The sequence below is a fragment of the Schistocerca americana genome, chromosome 1 (genome assembly GCF_021461395.2).
Source record: "Schistocerca americana isolate TAMUIC-IGC-003095 chromosome 1, iqSchAmer2.1, whole genome shotgun sequence".
Taxonomy (NCBI): Eukaryota; Metazoa; Arthropoda; class Insecta; order Orthoptera; family Acrididae; genus Schistocerca; species Schistocerca americana.
This window is the reverse complement of record NC_060119.1, coordinates 255,184,994-255,206,445: the sequence shown is the minus strand read 5'-3', so window position 1 is coordinate 255,206,445 and position 21,452 is coordinate 255,184,994. Positions and strand designations below refer to the sequence as shown.

The 21,452-nt window shown below is 44.8% G+C and overlaps 1 protein-coding gene across 1 annotated transcript in view; it reads right to left on the bottom strand.

Moving 5' to 3' along the window:
- Nucleotides 1-21,452, bottom strand: part of LOC124621837 (TNF receptor-associated factor 4) — a 122,404-nt gene that overhangs the window by 18,773 nt on the left and 82,179 nt on the right. Inside the window, exon 3 of the mRNA XM_047147283.1 lies at nt 6,444-6,605. Within this exon, the coding sequence (XP_047003239.1) occupies nt 6,444-6,605 (162 nt within the window). The remainder of the gene's footprint in view (nt 1-6,443; nt 6,606-21,452) is intronic.

Below are 21,452 nucleotides of genomic sequence, written 5' to 3'. Positions count from 1 at the left end.
TGGGGAAGGAAGTTGGCCGTGCCCTTTCAAAGGAACCGTCCCGACTTTTGCCTGGAGCGATTTAGGAAAACCACGGAAAACCTAAATCAGGATGGCCGGACGCGGGATTGAACCGTCGTCCTCCCGAATGCGAGTCCAGTGTGCTAACCACTGCGCCACCTCGCTCGGTATATATCGGGTGGTCATAAAGATGTAATCATCAAAAACATAAAAAATACCTTGCTTAATACAGCCCAGAAAACCCACTGTCATTCAAAACAGCTTCCAGTCATCTCAGAATAAATAAATGCAGGTCTTTTATGGTTTCAGGGGAGTCTTATAGCATCCTTCCTGCAAAATAATGCCAAGTTCGGATAAGGATGATGGAGGCGGATAGCAATTACGCACAATTCTCTCCAAATGAAACTACAAACGCTCAGATCTGGTGGTCAGACGAGATACGACAATTCATCCTCGTCCTCACAAAACCAGTCCTAGACAATGCGAACTGTGTGAAGAGGGTCCCTGTCATCTTGGAACACAGCGTCAACATTTGGGAACAAACATTGTACCAGAGATTGAACCTGACTAATCAAAATGGTCAAATTAAACTTGGCAGTAATGCGATCTTGCACCATGGGGCCCACAGAGTACCATGATATGACTACCCAAATTATCACCAAACCCCCGCCATGTTTCGCTCTTAGGACGTAAACTCGACCAGAAGTTGGAAACAGTATGACATAAGACTCACCCGTGCGAATGATCTCTTCCATAGCTCCACTGTCCATGTTTCATGGCTTCGGCAGAACATGTTCCGCTTACGAGCATTTTCATCACTGATGTGATCTGAAATTCCAGCTCGTACTTCAGTTCCCGTCTTATGGAGCTCTCTTCATGTTATTTTGGTGTTGACAGGGTTCGCGAGTGCGACATTCAGTTCCACAGTAATTTTTTCAGTTCTCGTCCCCTCATTTTTTGACACAATCCTCCACAGTGACTGATTGTCACGGTCACTCAGCTTATATTTTCGTCCGCTTTCCGTCTTAGTGGATGATGATTTTCCGCCTTCCCTTATGTGGTGTAAGTCTTCGATACGGTGCCTCATTAAACATCAAACACTTCGGCTACCTTGGTTGCGAAAGCGCCCGCCATACGCGCACCAACTATTTGCTCACGTTCGAATTTACTTCGCTCCGACATAACGCACTCTCAACAACACAGATCACTGTTCTGATCATGATTGACGCTTGCAGCACACTGAATCATTTTACAGTTGCTGTTCGTGGCCAAATACAAAAGCGCAACCTGCAGACTTCGTTGGGATCTGTATTTATGCTCAAGCATGCATTTCTCTGGATGTCTCCATATTTTTGTCCAACGCTACACACACTACACACGCACACACATTATATACATACGTTAAAAACAATCTTCCAAGCTATGCAGTATCCTATATGAGATGCATTCTAAAAAGCAAGGTAGGCGTACGTGACAGCGTTGTAGGAGGTGTCCTACGTTGCGCAAATGGAGAATGCAGCTGGCCAGTTGCTGACAGAGCTAAGGCCTTGCAAGGTTCAGTCAACATCATCTCGCGAATTCCCGCGCCGGTGCTAACAGAGACAAAAAATACGCGTTCTCTCGGCCTGTTTACCGCAGAAATTTCTGGAAATGGTCTTCTGCTCTACATGTAGTGTCAGCGGGAAGGGCAGATGCCAGCCTAAGAGTAATCGAAAAAGTAAGTGCAGAGCCATCTCTTCTCAAAAGATTTCACCTGGCTTCACTGCCAGCCTGGCGCAAAACATTTTTCACAAAATAAGAACCAATCAAAACAAATTCTTTAAAGTTACGCTGCAAATGATGGATAATACAAATGAATAATTACAATTTCAGATCAAAACATGTGCAAATGAACAATTACAATTTCAGATCAAAACATGTGCATCACCATGGAAAAATGGTCCCTACCATAGCAACCAGAGTGGATTCTGAAAACAATGGTCATCCGAAACCCAACATGCGCATTTCTCATCTGATACCCTCAAAGCCATGGATGAAGACTGTCAAGTAATGCAATATTTCTTGACTTTTAAAAATTGTATTTGACTTAGGGCAACACCAGTGCTTATTAAAGAAACTACGATTGTATGAGGCGTCAAACAAAATTGGTGAGTTTCTTGGTGTTAGCTTGGATCGAAAGTCACCGACCGGTGTACAAGTACGTGACTTCAAGCGGGCAAAGAGAAGTGTGATGGGATCCTTGCTGCTAGTATTGTATACTAACAACCTGTTCGATAGTATTAATGGTAATCTCAGACGTTTTGCTGATGATTCAGTCACCTACAATGAAGCACTGTCCGAGCAAAGGTGCATAAGTATTCATTGTTATTTCAAAATTGTGGGAAGACTAGTAATTTGCATTAAATGTGGAGAAATGTTAAATTTCGCACTTCACAAAACGTAAATCCCACTATCCTCTGACAACAATATCAATGACTTGCAAATAGAATCAGTCAACTCATAGAACTACTTTGGCGTAAAAAATTGTATGTGTATGAAATGGAATGATAACACAGGCTCAATCGTGGGTAAAGAAGGTGGTTGACTTCGGTTCATTGGTAGGATACTGGGAAAATGCAACCAGTCTAAGAAGCAGGTTGTTTACAAAACACACATGTGGCTCATCCCAGAATACTGCTCACCTATGTCTATGTGGGACCCATGTCATATAGGACTTACAGGGGATACTGAGCGTATACACAGGACAGCATCAATGGTCACAGGTTTGTTTGACCGACGTGATAACGTCAATGAGATACTTAAAACCATAGCTAGCAGACGCTTGAATATAGATGTAGGCTATCCCTCGTAAACATAACAAAGTTTCAGGAGATATTAAGTAAGAAACCTAGGAATATGCTACAACACCCTTCTTACTCTTCCCTTAGGAAACGTGAAGACAAGACTGCTGTAATTATAGTGCGCACATAAGCATTTAAGCAATAATTTTTCCCGCGCTCCTCACGAGAATGGAGCGTGAAGCAATATTAATACGTGCGCAATGGAAAGTACTCTCTGTTATTCATTTACAGTGGCTTGCAAATATAGAAAGAACTGGTATCGATACACCCTCAATCTCTCTTGACACTGTACCGGTAATGCTCAAAAGTCAAGCGGTCTTCAAGAAACTGTATGTGAGAGTCAGTGACGAACACAAGACAGAAAAGGAGTGTATGTAGGTACGAAATTTCTGGTCCAATGCACGCACACAGACAGGCCATAGTCTCCTACTCGCTGGAACCACGTTCTTGCAGTGACTGTCTGTCTCCATCTCCCAGGTTTATTACACTTGAAATACGACTGCGAATTTCAGCTACTATAATAGTGTTTCGCGTCAGTTTCTCATTCAGCGTTAATCTGGTGATACTTTATATGTTCATTTTTCACAAATCTGAAATTTTGGAAAATTGTGGTAAGTTCTTATGGGACCAAACTGCTGAGGTCATCGGCCCCTAGGCTTAAACACTATCTAATCTAACTTACGCTAAGGACAACACATACACCCATGCCCGAGGGAGGACTCGAACCTCCGACCGGGCGGGGGGGGGGGGGGGGGGGGGGGCGGAAGCCGTGCGAGCGTGGCCGAAGACCGCGCGGCACCCAACTCTGAAATACATTCTGCAGAGAACATACAGTAGGTTCAGGCATGCAACCGTACAAGACACAGCTGTTGTAATCCACGGTCAAATTCATTAGGTCCTTCGTACAGTGGTCTCGGCTCCTAGCTCCTTTCACTGTCGGAAATATACTAGAGCTAAACAATGAGCAACGAAATGTCGCTGTTGTACGGAAAGCTTACGGAACAGCGTTATAGTCACACAACAGGCCGCCCTCAGTAGTCAAGGAGGTAGCACTGTTGCTAGTCAAGTGGAGGTCACGCTCGCACGTTCGTCCTTCTGTGTTTATGCATGCTTGCGCAAAAGTCGGAGGGACTATGATCCCAGTTCCCTCGTGAACATTTGCAAGATCTTTTTGTCCTTCGTATAGGTCAATAATGATCGTCGAACTGCGGCCCGCGGGCAGCATTCTTCCCGAATCAAGTATTTGTGCGGCCCGCGGTTCTAAGCCGTATTTTATGACAAAAGGCATATACCAACTAAGAGCCCATTCCATAAACGTCAACTAACGTTAAGAGCTTCATAAAAGCGTAATTTTTCTGCTCAGTAACAAACAAAAATACTTACAGAAACAGGAATATTTTCAGATGTAATTAATTTTAAATAGCGTTCGTGAATTCCGCTGTGAGCTAACAAGGGATCCCCGTCGCACCCCCTACAGATTTAGTGATAAGATGGGCCAGAGGATAGCCCGTCGAAAGTTGAACGCAGATCAGGCATGAAAACAAAGAGAAGATGCCAAAATTAGATTTTCACTCTGCAGCGGAGTGTGCGCTGATACGAAACTTTCTTGGCAGATTAAAACTGTGTGCCGGACCGAGACTCGAACTCGGGACCTTTGCCTTTCGCGGGCAAGTGCTCTATCAATTGAGCTACCCAAGCACGACTCACGCCCCGTCTCACAGCTTTACCTCCGCCAGTACCTCGTCTCCTACCCTCCAAACTTTACAGAAACTCTCCTGCGAACCTTGCACGACTATTACTCCTGAAAGAAAAGATATTGCGGAGACATGGCTTAGCCACAGTCTGGGGGATGTTTCCAGAATGAGATTTTCACTCTGCAGCGGAGTGTGCGCTGATATGAAACCAGTCCTACAAGGTTCGCAGGAGAGCTTCTGTAAAGTTTGGAAGGTAGGAGACGAGGTACTGGCGAAGTACAGCTGTGAGGACGGGGCGTGAGTCGTGCTTGAGTAGCTCAGTTGGTAGAGCACTTGCCCGCGAAATGCAAACGTCCGAGTTCGAGTCTCGGTCCGGCGCACAGTTTTAATCTGCCAGCAAAGATTCAAAGAGAAGCTGTACCGAACTGTGAAGAAAGAAGCAAAATCGAAACAGTGAACGGTGCAAGGTCAAGACGTGCAACATCGAGCGAATTTCAATAGCCACGTCGTCGTGGTTATGTGATCACGGTGTTGGACTGCGAAGGGGTGGTCCGTGTTAAAATCTCCCTTGTGACCCATTTTTTTCACAAAATTAAGAACTGTTCATCCGGTCATTGACGTGGCTGTTCGCTGTATGAATATCTGTGTCTGTATCGTGGTGTAACGTCCGTTTACAACAGCAAGGTGTAAGGAATCGACCTCTATACGTACGTAGCTCCTATGATGTTCTACAGAAGTACCATACGTTATGACTCTTGCGTACCGTTTTGAAAGTTTTTGACTCTTTAATTCCTTTGTTGTTCACGCCCGTTTGTTTGCCGTTTTCATTTCTGCTAGAGGTCTATATGGCCTACCGCCGGCTCTCACTATTTACCAGATTTATCTGCGGCCGGCCGTAGTGGCCGAGCGGTTCTAGGCGCTACAGTCTGGAACCGCGCGACCGCTAACGTTCGCAGGTTCGAATCCTGCCTCGGGCGTGGATGTGTGTAATGTCCTTAGGTTAGTTAGGTTTAACTAGTTCTAAGTTCTAGGCGACTGATGACCTCAGAAGTTAAGTCCCATAGTGCTCAGAGCCATTTATCTGCGACTGGAATATATTCTTACCACATGACTCATTATGTACCCTTGCCAACACTACAAAAGGAGAACAGACACGCCAATGACCGGGAAGGAAAGTTCATAATTTTGTGTGTGTGTGTGTGTGTGTGTGGTGGGGGGGGGGGGGGGGTGGGGGGGGAAGAGAAAAAGAAATTGGTACGCGAGAGGTTTGTACACAGATCTCCCGCTTTTGAGTCTCCAACACCATAACCACACAACCACGACGTCGCGATTCCTGGTGTTTGCAGGTACTTACACTAATTTCATCACGTCTTTGGATTACCTTTTTAGTCCCGTATAAAAACATCTGTGGAATACCATTAATCCCCCTCCCCTCTCTTGCTGTGTTTGTGTTACTAAAGAATAATATAAGTACTAAACCTATCTATAGCAACAAATGTAGCCAGTAGTAAGTGAAAAATTGATGAAATTTCACATGTACAAAAAATGTGTTTTGTTACGTTTTTGAGCTTCCACTGCTATGAGTATGAATCCTGAATCCTTGCTGGTCATGCTGTTAAAGTTTTATGAATTTATTTGTAAAAGTATAGACAGTGGAAATTAAAATGTCCTGTGGTGCCTCTCCTGCTCCAAGTCGGCCCGTTTGACGTCCTACCCCCCCTTAATAGAGGAAATAATCGGAATTTTAAAAAAATCGAAAATCTTTTCTTTTGAGCTGTTTTACTAGTATGGTTAAACTGGCATTGGAAAAAAACGATATAACCGAAAACTGGTTGTTTCAGCGATAACCGCCATCCCTAGTGCAAGACCGGCTCGCGGTACAGCAGTGCGCTGGCTGGTGGTGGCTTACCTCGTGCGTGACGCCGGTGAAGTCGTTACCGCAGAACTGGCAGTGCACGCGCCGCTGCGGACACGTGTAGCGCAGGTGGTCCTCCATCAGGACGCGCGGGATCTGAGCGCCGCACTGGCTCGTGCAGGGCACCGCGTCGTGCCGGCACGTGTTCAGGTGCGCCTGCAACACCCGACACAAATCACAACACGGCCACACGTGGCGTGCACGTGCGCCCCCTGCCTCAGGGTGCGCTGCATCGGCTCGTAAGGAATGCGGGGCTTCTTGCTGTGTGTTGCCACATGCAGAGAGACTGTCCTAAGAAGATGATATAATGATGTTGGATCTAGGGCTGTAAGTAGGCTGTTTAGGTTCTTTTATTGGTAACGCCACCTCTGTATAAAAATCACTGGCTGTGCTGTGTGCAGTCTGTGTCTAGTTCGCATTGTTGTCTGCCATTGTAGTGTTGGGCAGTGGCAGCTGGATGTGAACAGCGCGTAGCGTTGCGCAGTTGGAGGTGAGCCGCCAGCAGTGGTGGATGTGGGGAGAGAGATGGTGGAGTTTTGAAATTTGTCATGAACTGCTATATATATTATGACTATTGAGGTAAATACATTGGTTGTTCTCTATCAAAATCTTTCATTTGCTAACTATGCCTATCAGTAGTTAGTGCCTTCAGTACTTTGAATCTTTTATTTAGCTGGCAGTAGTGGCGCTCGCTGTATTGCAGTAGCTTGAGTAGCGAAGATTTTTGTGAGGTAAGTGATTTGTGAAAGGTATAGTTTAATGTTAGTCATGGCCCATTCTTTTGTAGGGATTATTGAAAGTCAGATTGCGTTGCGCTAACAAAATATTGTGTGTCAGTTTAAGCACAGTCGTGTATAATTGCTTTAAAAAGGGGACGTTTCAGGGCGTTCAACAGCACGATCATCAACCCCCTTACTGAATATCAACGTACATCTCTCGTGGTTTGAGCGATGTCTGCTCTCAAATCAGTATGGATTCCGTAGAAATACTGGAACACGTGAGGCAATACTGACCTTATGACTTATCTTAGAAGAAAGATTAAGGAAAGGCAAACCTACGTTTCTAGCATTTGTAGACTTAAAAGCTTTTGACAATGTTGACTGGAATACTCTCTTTCAAATTCTGAGGGTGGCAGGGGTAAAATACAGGGAGCGAAAGGTTATTTACAATTTGTACAGAAACCAGATGGCAGGTATAAGAGACGAGGGGCATGAAAGGGAAGCAGTGGTTGGGAAGGGAGTGAGACACAGTTGTAACCTCTCCCCGATGTTATTCAATCTGTCTATTGAGGAAGCAGTGAAGGAAACAAAAGAAAAATTCGGAGTATGTATTAAAATCCATGGAGAACAAATAAAAACTTTGAGGTTCGCCGATGACATTGTAATTCTGTCAGAGACAGCAAAGGACTTGGAAGAGCAGCTGAATGGAATGGACAGTGTCTTGAAAGGAGGATATAAGATAAACATCAACAAAAGCAAATCGAGGATAATGGAATGTAGTCGAATGAAGTCGGGTGATGCTGAGGGTAATAGATTAGGAAATGAGACGCTTAAAGTAGTAAAGGAGTTTTGCTATTTGGGAAGCAAAATAACTGATGATGGTCGAAGTAGAGGGGATATAAAATGTAGACTGGCAATTGCAAGGAAAGCGTTTCTGAAGAAGAGAAATTTGTTAACATCGAGTATAGATTTAAGTGTCAGGAAGTCGTTTCTGAAAGTATTTGTATGGAGTGTAGCCACGTATGGAAGTGAGACGTGGACGATAAATAGTTTGGACAAGAAGAGAATAGAAGCTTTCGAAATGTGGTGCTACAGAAGAATGCTGAAGATTAGATGGGTAGATGACGTAACTAATGAGGAGGTATTGAATAGGATTGGGGAGAAGAGAAGTTTGTGGCACAACTTGACTAGAAGAAGGGATCGGTTGTTAGGACATGTCCTGAGGCATCAAGGGATCACCAATTTAGCATTGAAGGGCAGCGTGGAGGGTAAAGATCGTAGAGGGAGACCAAGAGATGAATATACTAAGCAGATTCAGAAGGATGTAGGTTGCAGTAGGTACTGGGAGATGAAGGAGCTTGCACAGGATAGATTACCATGGAGAGCTGCATCTAACCAGTCTCAGGACTGAAGACTACAACAACAACAACAACAACAACAAGATGCTACAGTTGCAGCTATAAATAGTTCTTATTGTAGACTAGATGTGAACACTTTTTCTGACCCGTATGAGCGAATTATAGAAAAGCATCTGGCATTACGGTGCAAATTGTAAAAAAAAAAAAAAAAAAAAGTTACAAATAAAAGAAAATTCAAAATTCTGATCATTTTATGTTGTAATTCTGACCAGTGGGAAAGTTGCTGTAATAAATCCCAGACGTAAGAAAATCAAAGTTACTTTAGGCAGCCACAGCGCTCAGTTTTTTAATATTATTTTCTGGTATTTCAAAAGAGAGTGCATTGTCTGATGTAATACAAGCGTTGCTAGTAATGCTAATTAGATGCCCTTCACGTATGTAATCATTTTTCTCCCAGAACATGAAATTTTATCGTATCTGTAATTTGATTAACTCCAATCCTTCGAAACAGTGCCACTGCTTATTGTTGTTGTTGTTCTATAGTAAGTGCACTTTCAGAAAGATACACCCCAAGTACGCAGTAACTAAGTGAAGGTGTAAAATATGATAAGTGTTTGGTGACATGCTCTTTTTTTTCAGATAATGCTGTGTGAGTGTGTGCGTACGTGGACAAATGCGCTATGATCTGGATATCCCATTAAACACTACGTCCCCATGTAGTCCTAAATTGGTGATCTGGTTCTGTAACCATTGAAAGGCAAGGACACACACGCGCACACACACCCACACACCACTTCCACCCAAATAGTCACAACAAGCAAGGTAGAGGGCGCGCAGAATAAGGTCGGTAGATGCATGATGTGTAGAGCATACATGGGCAGAGCAGAAAGGGTGGGAGGGGGGGGGGGGGGGGCGTTGCGGGCAGTCGCTGTAGCGAAAGGGCGGAGCACTGGAGGGGAAGTGCCGTTCTAAACTGAAGCCTACGCTTAGATTTTTTGTAAATAGTAACTGGAGCCCCTCCAAGCCCACACTTGCATGGTGACCATTCAAAAAATCTAATGACACCTCTGCTTTGTTAGTATCCAAAAATTATTCCGCTGAAAATGCAAAAACAGCAGCGATTTATTTTCGTCTGGCTGGTTAATCATTTGCAGCTTTCGGAAAAGCGTCGAGAATGATGAATTTTTAGTTGCCTTGTTGCCATGTTAAAATTTGCTTCTTTTACCAAAACACAGCGGCGTTTACACAATGTTGCGCAGATGCAACTCCGAGAGAATTCCGAAACAGTCGTTTATTGAGGAACTGAGGAAAAGTAAGGTCAATAGTTTATGAAAAACCACATACTCAGTACAAAAATAAACGTGTAATGTCTTCGCGTATATTGTTGAAAAACCCACAGCATTTTTCGTTTCGCCAGCTATCGATGGCCCTTAAAAACTACACTCTTTAATGGAAGAAGTCTGTATTTAGTGGAATGACGCTGTAGATAACGTAATTCTGCATAATAACCAAAGCAAAATACTCTTCTGTTTACGTGCTATCATCTGACAAAATCGCATTTCGATATCTCAAACCGTTTATGAAATATGAGAAATGTAGTGGATATTTCATTCTGGGTTTAGCGCTGGCGCGCAATTACAAATGAGTATACGCTACATCAGATCAGTTTTCTCGAGACTGTGACAAAACACAGAAGCCTCCACCCAAGTCTAAAGAAAACTTCAATATCATAGCTAAATTTCATATGCAGCAACATATTATGCTATATGCACCAAACGCCAAATCATAGTGACCCTTATGTTTCATTTCAATTTTTTGCGAATTTGTCGCAGTGTCTCACTTAAATGGAAACATCACAGTAACCATGACCATTAACGAAACGATGGGCATGTCATCAAGAAGCTGACATATAAACCTAAAAGTAACGCATAAATCTGTCAAATCGTTGGAGAAAACCTGCAGCGCGTACGCCTCGATTCTGATATCGCAGCGCATCACCGACCGGCGCAAAGCAGGCAAACAATGTCGGCCTCTCCTTACGAACTAACGAAAGAATTCGCCCAGTACTTGCAACGAAAACTGTTCATAGCGCATCGCGCATCGTATCCTGTGCGGACTCTACGGAAGGCTTCAACGCAGCCTTCGGGCTGATGAAACCGAAGCCTTTTACTCAAAGCAGACTAAATGCTTCGTACTCAAAGCAGAATAGATGCTTCGCTATATGTTGTTGTAGTTGTGGTCTTCAGTCCTGAGACTAGTTTGATGCAGCTCTCCGTGCTACTCTACCCTGTGCAAGCTTCTTCATCTCCCAGTACCTACTGCAACCTACATCCTTCTGAATCTGCTTAGCGTATTCATCTCTTGGTCTCCCTCTACGATTTTTACCCTCCACGCTGCCGTCTAATACTAAATTGGTGATCCCTGGATGCCTCAGGACATGTCCTACAACCGATCCCTTCTTCTAATCAAGTTGTGCCACAAACTCCTCTTCTCCCCAATTCTATTCAACATCTCCTCATTAGTTATGTGATCTACCCATCTAATATTCAGCATTCTTCTGTAGCACCACATTTCGAAAGCTTCTATTCTTTTCTTGTCCCGACTATTTATCGCCCATGTTTCACTTCCACACATGGCTACATTCCATACAAATACTTTCAGAAACGACTTCCTAACACTTAATCTATACTCGATGTTAACAAATTTCTCTTCTTCAGAAACGCTTTCCTTGCCATTGCCAGTCTACATTTTATATCCTCTCTACTTCCACCATCGTCAGTTATTTTGCTCCCCAAATAGCAAAACTCCTTTACTACTTTAAGTGTCTCATTTCCTAATCTGATTCCCTCAGCATCACCCAACTTAATTCGACTACATTCCATTATCCTCGTTTGCCTTTTGTTGATGTTCATCTTATATCCTCCTTTCAAGACACTGTCCATTCCGTTCAACTGCTCTTCCAAGTCCTTTGCTGTCTCTGACAGAATTACAATGTCATCGGCGAACCTCGAAGTTTTTATTTCTTCTCCCTGGATTTTAATACCTACTCCAAATTTTTCTTTTGTTTCCTTTACTGCTTGCTCAATAGACAGATTGAATAACATCGGGGATAGGCTACAACCCTGTCTCACTCCCTTCCCAACCACGGCTTCCCTTTCATATCCCTCGGCTCTTATACCTGCCATCTGGTTTCTGTACAAATTGTAAATAGCCTTTCGCTCCCTGTATTTTACCCCCTGCCACGTTCAGAATTTGAAAGAGAGTATTCCAGTCGACATTGTCAAAAGCTTTCTCTAGTCTACAAATGCTAGAAACGTAGGTTTGCCTTTCCTTAATCTATCTATGTATTCTATATGTAACAAGTTAAAAATGCACGCTGGACAAGGATTCGAACCCCTATCTCTTTCGTGGGCAGTGGGCTACCAAATGTCACGGACTCGCTACTAACTCTCCCCCGCCCCCTCTCCACACACACACACATACACACACACATACACAGAGAGGCGGAGGAAGAGGGGGGGGGTGAAGGAAGGTGCGGTTGTTGTTGAGAAAGAGCTGTTTCGCTCTAATGGGAGTATTTGCTGAGAGTTAAAACTGTGCACCGGCCTGAAGTTGATGCTCGCTCTACTAAATACAATGGGCGGAAGAGGATGGTGGAAGGGGAGGTATTTAAAGAAATTGTTAGTCTGAAATAAGCGAATAAGAAGACGAAGAAAAGCCACAAACGTTGGAATACTTCGGTCGAAGAAGCTGGGAGCCCAGTTCTGTGTGTGTGTGTGTGTGTGTGTGTGTGTGTAACAGCGGCGGGGGAGGGCGGCCTAGAGGCCAGGCACGCAGCGTGTCTCCTCCCGTGGGAACCGCCTCTCTTCCTCGTCCTCCTCCTTTGTCTCGTCGGCTGGCTTCCCGCTGGGTGCTCTTCTCCAAGAGGTCTCTCTGTTCTGTGGCCAACACCATCTCACCTCATTCGTGTTTGCCCATCTGCAAAGGCGCTCAACGAGAACCGGCTTCGCGGATAATCAAGGACGATCCACAGAATGGACGTCAACGGTCCGTCATTGAACGGAATCCCACCGTCAAACGGTGGTGTAAAAATGTATACGTCTTATGGCACTGTTGGCTAGGGGGATCCCACGAAGTAGATTCGGCCGTCTGTCGAAAAGGATGTTTTTCTCCGCGCCCCTTTCCTCGTAGATATATGGGAGTTGTGTTGTATGTGTATTTGTAGAGTGTTGGTGAATGTAATGGGCGCGTCTATAGCGAAGTGTTATGCTTGTGTTGGACGACGATGAGTGAGGGGAAAGGATGAAATTCGATCCCGGCACATAGCTTACTCTTACCGAACGGCACCAAGACGGCTGCTGTGCTTATTGTCCCCATCCCACGGACTAATCACCATCTACAGTGTCACATGTTTCCAGAATGAGATTTTCACTCTGCAGCGGAGTGTACGCTGATATGAAACTTCCTGGCAGATTAAAACTGTGTGCCGGACCGAGACTCGAACTCGACTCGGACCTGGTTCTGCAAGGTCCGCAGGAGAGCTTCTGCAAAGTTTGGAAGGTAGGAGACGAGGTACTGGCAGAAGTAAAGCTGAGAGGACGGGGCGTGAGTCGTGCTTGGGTAACTCAGTTGGTAAAGCACTTGCCCGCGAAAGGCAAAGGTCCCGAGTTCGAGTCTCGGTCCGGCACACAGTTTTAAACTTCCAGGAAGTTTCAGTGTCACATGTGTTCACTTCAAGAGAAGTGAAGAGATTTGGAATTTAATCCAGGATTTTAGCGCGAAGCCTGACGATCAGGAACTTTACCTCATCGCCTATCGGGAACTTCACAGCCATCACCTCTCGTACTCTTGCCGGCAATGTCTCCTCGCTGGGACCGTACTGAACGTTTAGTGACGTCTTATACAAAGTCGGAAAATAGTATCAAAATCATTACAGAAGTTCTCCGTAGGGAAGTAAAAGAATAGAATATGCAGGGTGTTTCGGCACAGCGATTACAAACTTTGAGGAGAGAGAGAGTGCACCTAGGCGATGGAAAAACTCAGTGGTAGCGTATGATCGGAAACGTTTTCCTGGCACAGTAATGACAGCACAAAACGCAAGAAAGATAGGACACGAACAGGGTGAGAAAACACGTTTGTTATGCTTAGTACAGCAGAAACCAAGAAAATAACAAAAAAAAAACGACCGTCATCAAAGAAGGTGTCTGAAATTACAACTCCGGCACATGGAAGACCTAATAATCTCCGTGCTCCAGAGATGTGAGACCTGCATCATAGTCCGGAGTTGTAACTTTGAACTTTGGTGATGATCATTGTCTGTTTTTGTTCTTATTTCTTGGTTTCTGCTGTACTAAGCATAATAAACATGTTTTATCATTCTGCTAGTGTCCCTTTCTTGTGTTTTGAGTTTGCTATATGATTTTCCATCGTCTATCTCTCCAGAAAGTTTGTAACCGCTGTGCTAAAACACCCTGTATACAATCAAACTCAACAAACAGTATTCAGAAGGCAGCGCAGAGTGCCTTTAAACTTTAGGCTTCTTGTCTTGCTTTTGTCATAAGCGGAAAACAACGCTGGGGAAAAATTCTCCCTCGATAGAGCTCATTTTTTACTTTCGAAACAATTTTTCTTAAAAACCTTATCTATTTATACTGTTCTTTACGCCGACTTTTACTCTGTCCTGTTATGATAAAACGTAAGTCATTGTTGTTCTTTCAGGTACTTAGTTTCTTTTGTGGGAAAAACATGACGACGCTACGCAACCTCTCAGTGTGTCCCGAAAACACAGCAAAAAATAAGATAAAGATTAAGAAGCCACTGAAGCACAAAACCCACTACTACAACCAAACTGAAAACGAGAATAATGTTTGCAGTCGACGACGTCGCCCTGTCAACGTCAACACTTCCCCCCCCCCACCCCCCCCCCCCCCCCCACCCCAGGATCGTTGACGGTGAAGTTCCGTTCGGTTGACTGTCTGTGTGAATTCTTTGTGCAATCTTTTAATGCCACATGTGAATCGACGATAAATGCCAATGAAATCATTCGTTGGCGGTGGATCCCTGTGATGGGAGCGTTAGCCCAGTAGCTCCCTTGGCGCTATTCTAGAGCTGGAGTACGGCATGTGCCGGTACTGCGGGGTTTTATTCTCTCCCATCTCTCATAATCGTACAACGCCTACATTCAAGGCACACCTCTCATATACCGTTAAAAAAAGAACGCACTGTGCGCCGAGGAATAAATCTCTTATGAGGCCATCGCAGCCACCAATGTCATACGAGTCTTCATTTCTTTACTCGTGGAAAAACAGGAATCTGGAATTTTCTTGCGTCGACAACACCATTGTCTCCAAAACATGAAATTTGCACAAAGACGACATTTCACTGTACCCTACTTCTACTACAGGACCGCATCGTAGTTGGTGCACGTCCGCTCTTCGCCTTTCTGTGCGGATTTTATCTTTGTTTATTCTCTAGCTATAAATGATTTTACGTTAATTCATCAAGCGAGATGGTGCAGTGGTTAGTGCACTGGACAAGCATTCGGGAGGACGACGGTTCAAATCCGCGTCGAGCCATTTCGTTTTCCGTGAATTCCCTAAATCGCTCTAGACAAACTCCTTTGAAAGGGCACGGCCGACTTCCTTCCCCATCCTTCCCTAATCCGATGGGACCGCTGACCTCGATGTTTGGTCCCCTCCACCAAATCAACCAACAGTTAATTCACTGCACCGACACGTCTGTTTCCTTCTCTGTCACAGGAACGATCCTTCGAAGAAAGAAGTCTAGTAAATAAAGGCTCTAAATCGCATACTTTAAGAACTATGGGCACTTGTTCAGCAGAAGCGATGCGTTTTACGGTAGCGACGAAGAACAAGAAGATCAAAACAAACTGCAAAACGATTTAGAAGAAATATCGGAATGGTGCGAAAAGTGGCAGTTGACCTTAAATAACGAAAAGTGTGAGGTCATCGACATGAGTGCTAAAAGGAATGCGTTAAACTTCGGTTACACGATAAATCAGTCTAATCTAAAAGCCGTAAATTCAACTAAATACCTAGGTATTACAATTATGAACAATTTAAATTGGAAGGAACACACAGAAAATGTTGTGGGAAAGGCTAACCAAAGACTGCGTTTCATTGGCAGGACACTTAGAAAACGTAACAGACCTACTAAGGAGACTGCCTACACTATGCTTGCCCGTCCTCTTTTAGAATACTGTTGCGCGGTGTGGGATCCTTACCAGATAGGACTGACTGAGTTCAAAGAAAGGCAGCACGTTTTGTATTATCGCGAAATATGGGAGAGAGTGTCACAGAAATGATACGGGATTTGGGATGGACATCATTAAAAGAAAGGCGTTTTTCGTTGCGACGGAATCTTCTCACGAAATTCCAATCACCAACTTTCTCTTCTGAATGCGAAAATATTTTGTTGACACCGACTTACATAGGGAGGAACGATCACAAAGATAAAATAAGGGAAATCAGAGCTCTTACGGAAAGATATAGGTGTTCATTCTTTCAGCGTGCTATACGAGATTGGAATAATAGAGAATTGTGAAGGTGGTTCGATGAACCCTCTGCCAGGCACTTAAATGTGATTTGCAGAGTATCCATCTAGATGTAGATGTAGAAGTGCTCTTAAGGTATGCACTTTAGAGTCCAAGTTTACCGGCAATTTTTGATTCGAATGATGGTTGCTGCCTTATCCATGAATATTGGCCGTTCCTCCTGGGAACCCTCTGGACACTGATTTCGCAGCTAGCCTGCATACTAACCACAGCAGCAGTGATTCCATGCCGGGCTGTCGTCACAAAGAGGCAGGCACTCGGTGTGCGACTGCAAGCACGCGCCAGCTTTTGGCTCGCTCTTTACGATTCAACCGCTAATGCGCGCTGCTGACAAAACCGTGGACACGGTGCCTCTCCATTTGCACATCTTCTGCGGGCAAAAAGTCTACTCTGTATAATGAGCGTGAAAAGTTCGCTGAAGAGTTCAAACGTGTACTTCTTGTTACACAAACTAGTCGTGGGAGCAGACGCCATGAATGCTTTCCTGGTGCTGCACTTGTTTCAAGCTCTGAAGCACAGCTTCAGCAGCTACTCAATAGGTGTAGCCACGCCTGCCAACCACTCACGATGAGTGGCAACACAAAATCTCGGGCTAAAGTTCCACTTTGTTTAGTGAACAGTTATTCTTTAAATTCAGATAATCCAATACAGGCAGAAAGAGCTTGGTATTGTCCAATAACAACCTTAATAGCCCCGTCTCCTTAGCTGGGTGATCAGCATGTCTCACTGCTATGCAGAGGGCCGAGGTTCAAATGGTTCAAATGGCTCTGAGCACTATGGGACTCAACTGCTGAGGTCATTAGTCCCCTAGAACTTAGAACTAGTTAAACCTAACTAACCTAAGGACATCACAAACATCCATGCCCGAGGCAGGATTCGAACCTGCGACCGTAGCGGTTTTGCGGTTCCAGACTGCAGCGCCTTTAACCGCACGGCCACTTCGGCCGGCTAAGGGCCGAGGTTCAGTTCCCGGTACTGGCAGGGATTTTTCCTCAATGGAAGAACTGTAACGAGGTCTACTCGGCCTAGTGAGTCAATTGTGGGACTACTTGAATGAGAAGTAGTGGCTGCAACGTCCGAGACACGCGACAGTGGCTGGGAGGAAAGCGTGTTTACTTCATGCTCCTCCATACAGCATAAGCATGACGTCAAGTAGCAGAGGACAGCAAAGCGCCGGTCTTCATCGCGCAGTACTCAGGGCTTGATCGATGGTTTATACAAGGTGAATAGTGAACATCTGCCGCACAACACATCATTAACATACACAGAGGTGACAAAAGTTATGGAATAGCGATATCCACATATACAAATGGCAGTAGTATCGCTCACAAAGCGTATAAAAGGTCAGTGCGTTAGCGGAGCTGTCATTTGCACTCGGGCGATTCGTGTGAAAAGTTTTACAACGTGATTTTGGTCGCACGACGGGAATTAGCATAGGTACTTCGAATGCGGAATGGTAGTTGGAGCTAGACGCATGGGACATTTATTTTCGGGAATTATTAGGGAATTCAATATTGCGAGAACCACAGTATCAAGAGTGTGCCGAGAATACTAAATTTCAGGTATTACCTCTCACCGGGGACACACAGTGGCCGACAGCCTTCACTTAACGGCCAACAGCAACAGCATTTGCGTAGTGTTGCCCGTGTCAACAAAAAACAAAAAATGTATGAAATAACTACAAAAATCAAAGTGGGATTTACGACGAACGTATCCACTAGGAGAGTGCGGCGAAATTTGGAGTTAATGGGCTATGGCAGCAGACGACGGACGCGAGCGTCTTTGCTAACAGCCGTGACGCCCTGGGTACGGGTTAAAGGACTCCTCGGAGCGAGACATGGGTAGCTTGAGTACGTGCCCTACCAGCTGAGCGGCACGTGTTAGTGTAAGACCGGAATGGCGCTACTGATTACATATGTAACGGCGCGACAACGTTGGGCTAGACGAGCAGAAACAAAAACTATTTCACCTGTGATAGGTGTGACAAGAAATGTGTTGACAACCGAATGACCAACCAGAGACACACAGCTGTTGGACAACAATACAGAAACACCGCGATAAATGCATACTTGAACATGAATGCAGATGTCGGCCAAGCCTGCAGGTTGCGCTGTTGTATTTCACGACGAACGACACCTGTGAAATGTCCTCAACACTGCAAGCGTCAGTCGCGATCAGAACAGTGTTCTGTGCAGTTGGCAGCGCATTACGTCAGAGTTCAGCGACTTAGAACGTGAGCAAATTGTTGGTGCTCGTACAGTGAGTGCTTCCGTAACCAACACAGCCGAAGTTTAATGGGGCACCATATCGAAGATTTGTACCGCATACAGGGAAAGTGGAAAACATTATCCCCTAAGTGGCAATGTGGGCAAAAGTGTGTGCTGAGTGATCGTGACAGACGGTAACTGAAGAAAATTGTTATGAAAAATAAGAGGACGACAGCTACAAAGGTCACTGCAGATGTGAATGTCGCATTCGCAGACTTTGTCAGCACCAAAACAACACAAAGGGTGCCCCATAACCGGAGAGTTTCAGGGCGAGCCGGAATCCCGAAACTATTCATCGCCGGCCGCGGTGGTCTCGCGGTTCTAGGCGCGCAGTCCGGAACCGTGCGACTGCTACGGTCGCAGGTTCGAATCCTGCCTCGGGCATGGATGTGTGTGATGTCCTTAGGTTAGTTAGGTTTAAGTCGTTCTAAGTTCTAGGGAACTGATGACCACAGCTTTTCAGTCCCATAGTACTCAGAGCCATTTGAACCATTTTGAACTATTCATCAGTAACGAAAATGTCCGTTATCGGAAATCGTGCACGGAAGTCATACAACTTAGACTATGGAGCAATGGACCAATGTCATTCGATCGAATGAGTCTTGTTTCACACTGTTTCTAACTTTTGGCTGACCTTCCGCCCCAAGAGTGAAACAAGGCGGAGGCTTATAGATGATTTAGGTAGCCATATCGTGGTTTTCCATGGGTCTCATGGTTACTCTGCAAGGTCGCATTACTGGTAAGGACTATCTGACCATTTTGGATGATCAGGTCCATCCCATGGTACAGTGTTTGTTCGCCAGTGGTGATACTGTATTCCAAGACCCTGTTCACACTCTCGCATAGCCCAGGATTGATTTTGTGTGCACGAGGATGAACTGTCGCATATGCCATGGCCACCACAGTCAACAGATATGAATCACAGTCACCAGATATGAATGTTATTAAGCCGCTGCATCCTAGTTTGGAGAGATGGGTGCTTGATCGCCATCCACTTCCATCAGAGTTACCTGAACTTGCACTACTTTTCCGGAAGAACGGTATTAGAATCCGCTCAAAACCAAACAGGATACGTGTTTATCCATTCCGAGACGACGAGGGTGTTTTGAAAGACAACGGTTTTCCTAAACCGTATTAATCATGGTAATGTGTTGTGTTTTTGGTACTTCCATGTTTTTGTCTACGCCAAATAGATGTGACCGCTACAACAATGTTTAAAAAAGACAGTGTAACAGTTATGTGTAAGGACGTTGTGTTCCTACATGACTTCAATCGCTGTTCTAGTACCACATTTTACAAAGACTAGAATACTGCCTAGGGGACCGTCTTGGAAACAATTCTTTTTAATGTGTTTTTCAGCCTTGGGCCACTCAAATGCATTATTACCGCTTCCTACTTCTCAGAAAATCATCATTACATGCTGTGTTTAAAAAGAAAAAGATTTCATAGCAAAATTATGAGAAACTAAATAACAATGCCTTCACTGGCATAAAAATCTTTGTATCAACAACAATCAGTTTCTTTCTATCGCTCTTGGTGAGATTCATGTTTCTATGTAATTACACAACAGCGCTGGGGCCAATTATTGTATTATATATCTTCATTTTAACCTTCGTTGACATTACCCTGTATCTCATGCCTGGTTTTAGGGCGTTATATGATCTGGAAGTGTTAACGAACCGTTGGTTTACTTCTAGCAGGACATTATTCGACCGGCTGAAATATGATCTTAAGTATTCTAAGTTCTTAACTATCTTCAACCTCATCTCTCCCACCTGCAAAACCCCCAACGCACACTGTGATTCATCCTTCTGCTTAGTACCACTTCCGCCTTTTCTACATTGATTGTCAAGCCCTACTTCCCTGTACTACTGTTCAGATCCTCTAATGTTTATGTCATGTCTCCTGTTGGCTCTGATTTGCATATGCTAGCATTTGCAGATTTCCATTCAGATTGACGACCTTTCCTGCTCTTTTCATCTCGTGTACAACTTTTTCAAAGGAATGTAAAATCGGATGATCCTTCTGAAACTAAAAACTTTCTACTCCTATGCCCAATCTGAAATTTACACCAAATTCCTCTCTTCACTCATGTACAAGATATAGTACTATGAAACCGGACAAATCTTTTCGAAACATCCGGTATAGAAAGATGGAAACAAAGATTCAGCGGGTGAGCACATGGCTTGGCGCCAATGTAATCTCCGTGCGTACTACTACAGCAATTACATCTGTGTGATTCCGTTATATCTTCGGCTGTCAGTAGCTTCTCTGTACAAGACAACAACAGGTATTCTGGAAAGCTTCGCTAAAGACTTGATGGTTTTATCATATATTCCTATTAACATTCTGTCCCTTCTTTGTACACTCCTGGAAATTGAAATAAGAACACCGTGAATTCATTGTCCCAGGAAGGGGAAACTTTATTGACACATTCCTGGGGTCAGATACATCACATGATCACACTGACAGAACCACAGGCACATAGACACAGGCAACAGAGCATGCACAATGTCGGCACTAGTACAGTGTATATCCACCTTTCGCAGCAATGCAGGCTGCTATTCTCCCATGGAGACGATCGTAGAGATGCTGGATGTAGTCCTGTGGAACGGCTTGCCATGCCATTTCCACCTGGCGCCTCAGTTGGACCAGCGTTCGTGCTGGACGTGCAGACCGCGTGAGACGACGCTTCATCCAGTCCCAAACATGCTCAATGGGGGACAGATCCGGAGATCTTGCTGGCCAGGGTAGTTGACTTACACCTTCTAGAGCACGTTGGGTGGCACGGGATACATGCGGACGTGCATTGTCCTGTTGGAACACCAAGTTCCCTTGCCGGTCTAGGAATGGTAGAACGATGGGTTCGATGACGGTTTGGATGTACCGTGCACTATTCAGTGTCCCCTCGACGATCACCAGTGGTGTACGGCCAGTGTAGGAGATCGCTCCCCACACCATGATGCCGGGTGTTGGCCCTGTGTGCCTCGGTCGTATGCAGTCCCGATTGTGGCGCTCACCTGCACGGCGCCAAACACGCATACGACCATCATTGGCACCAAGGCAGAAGCGACTCTCATCGCTGA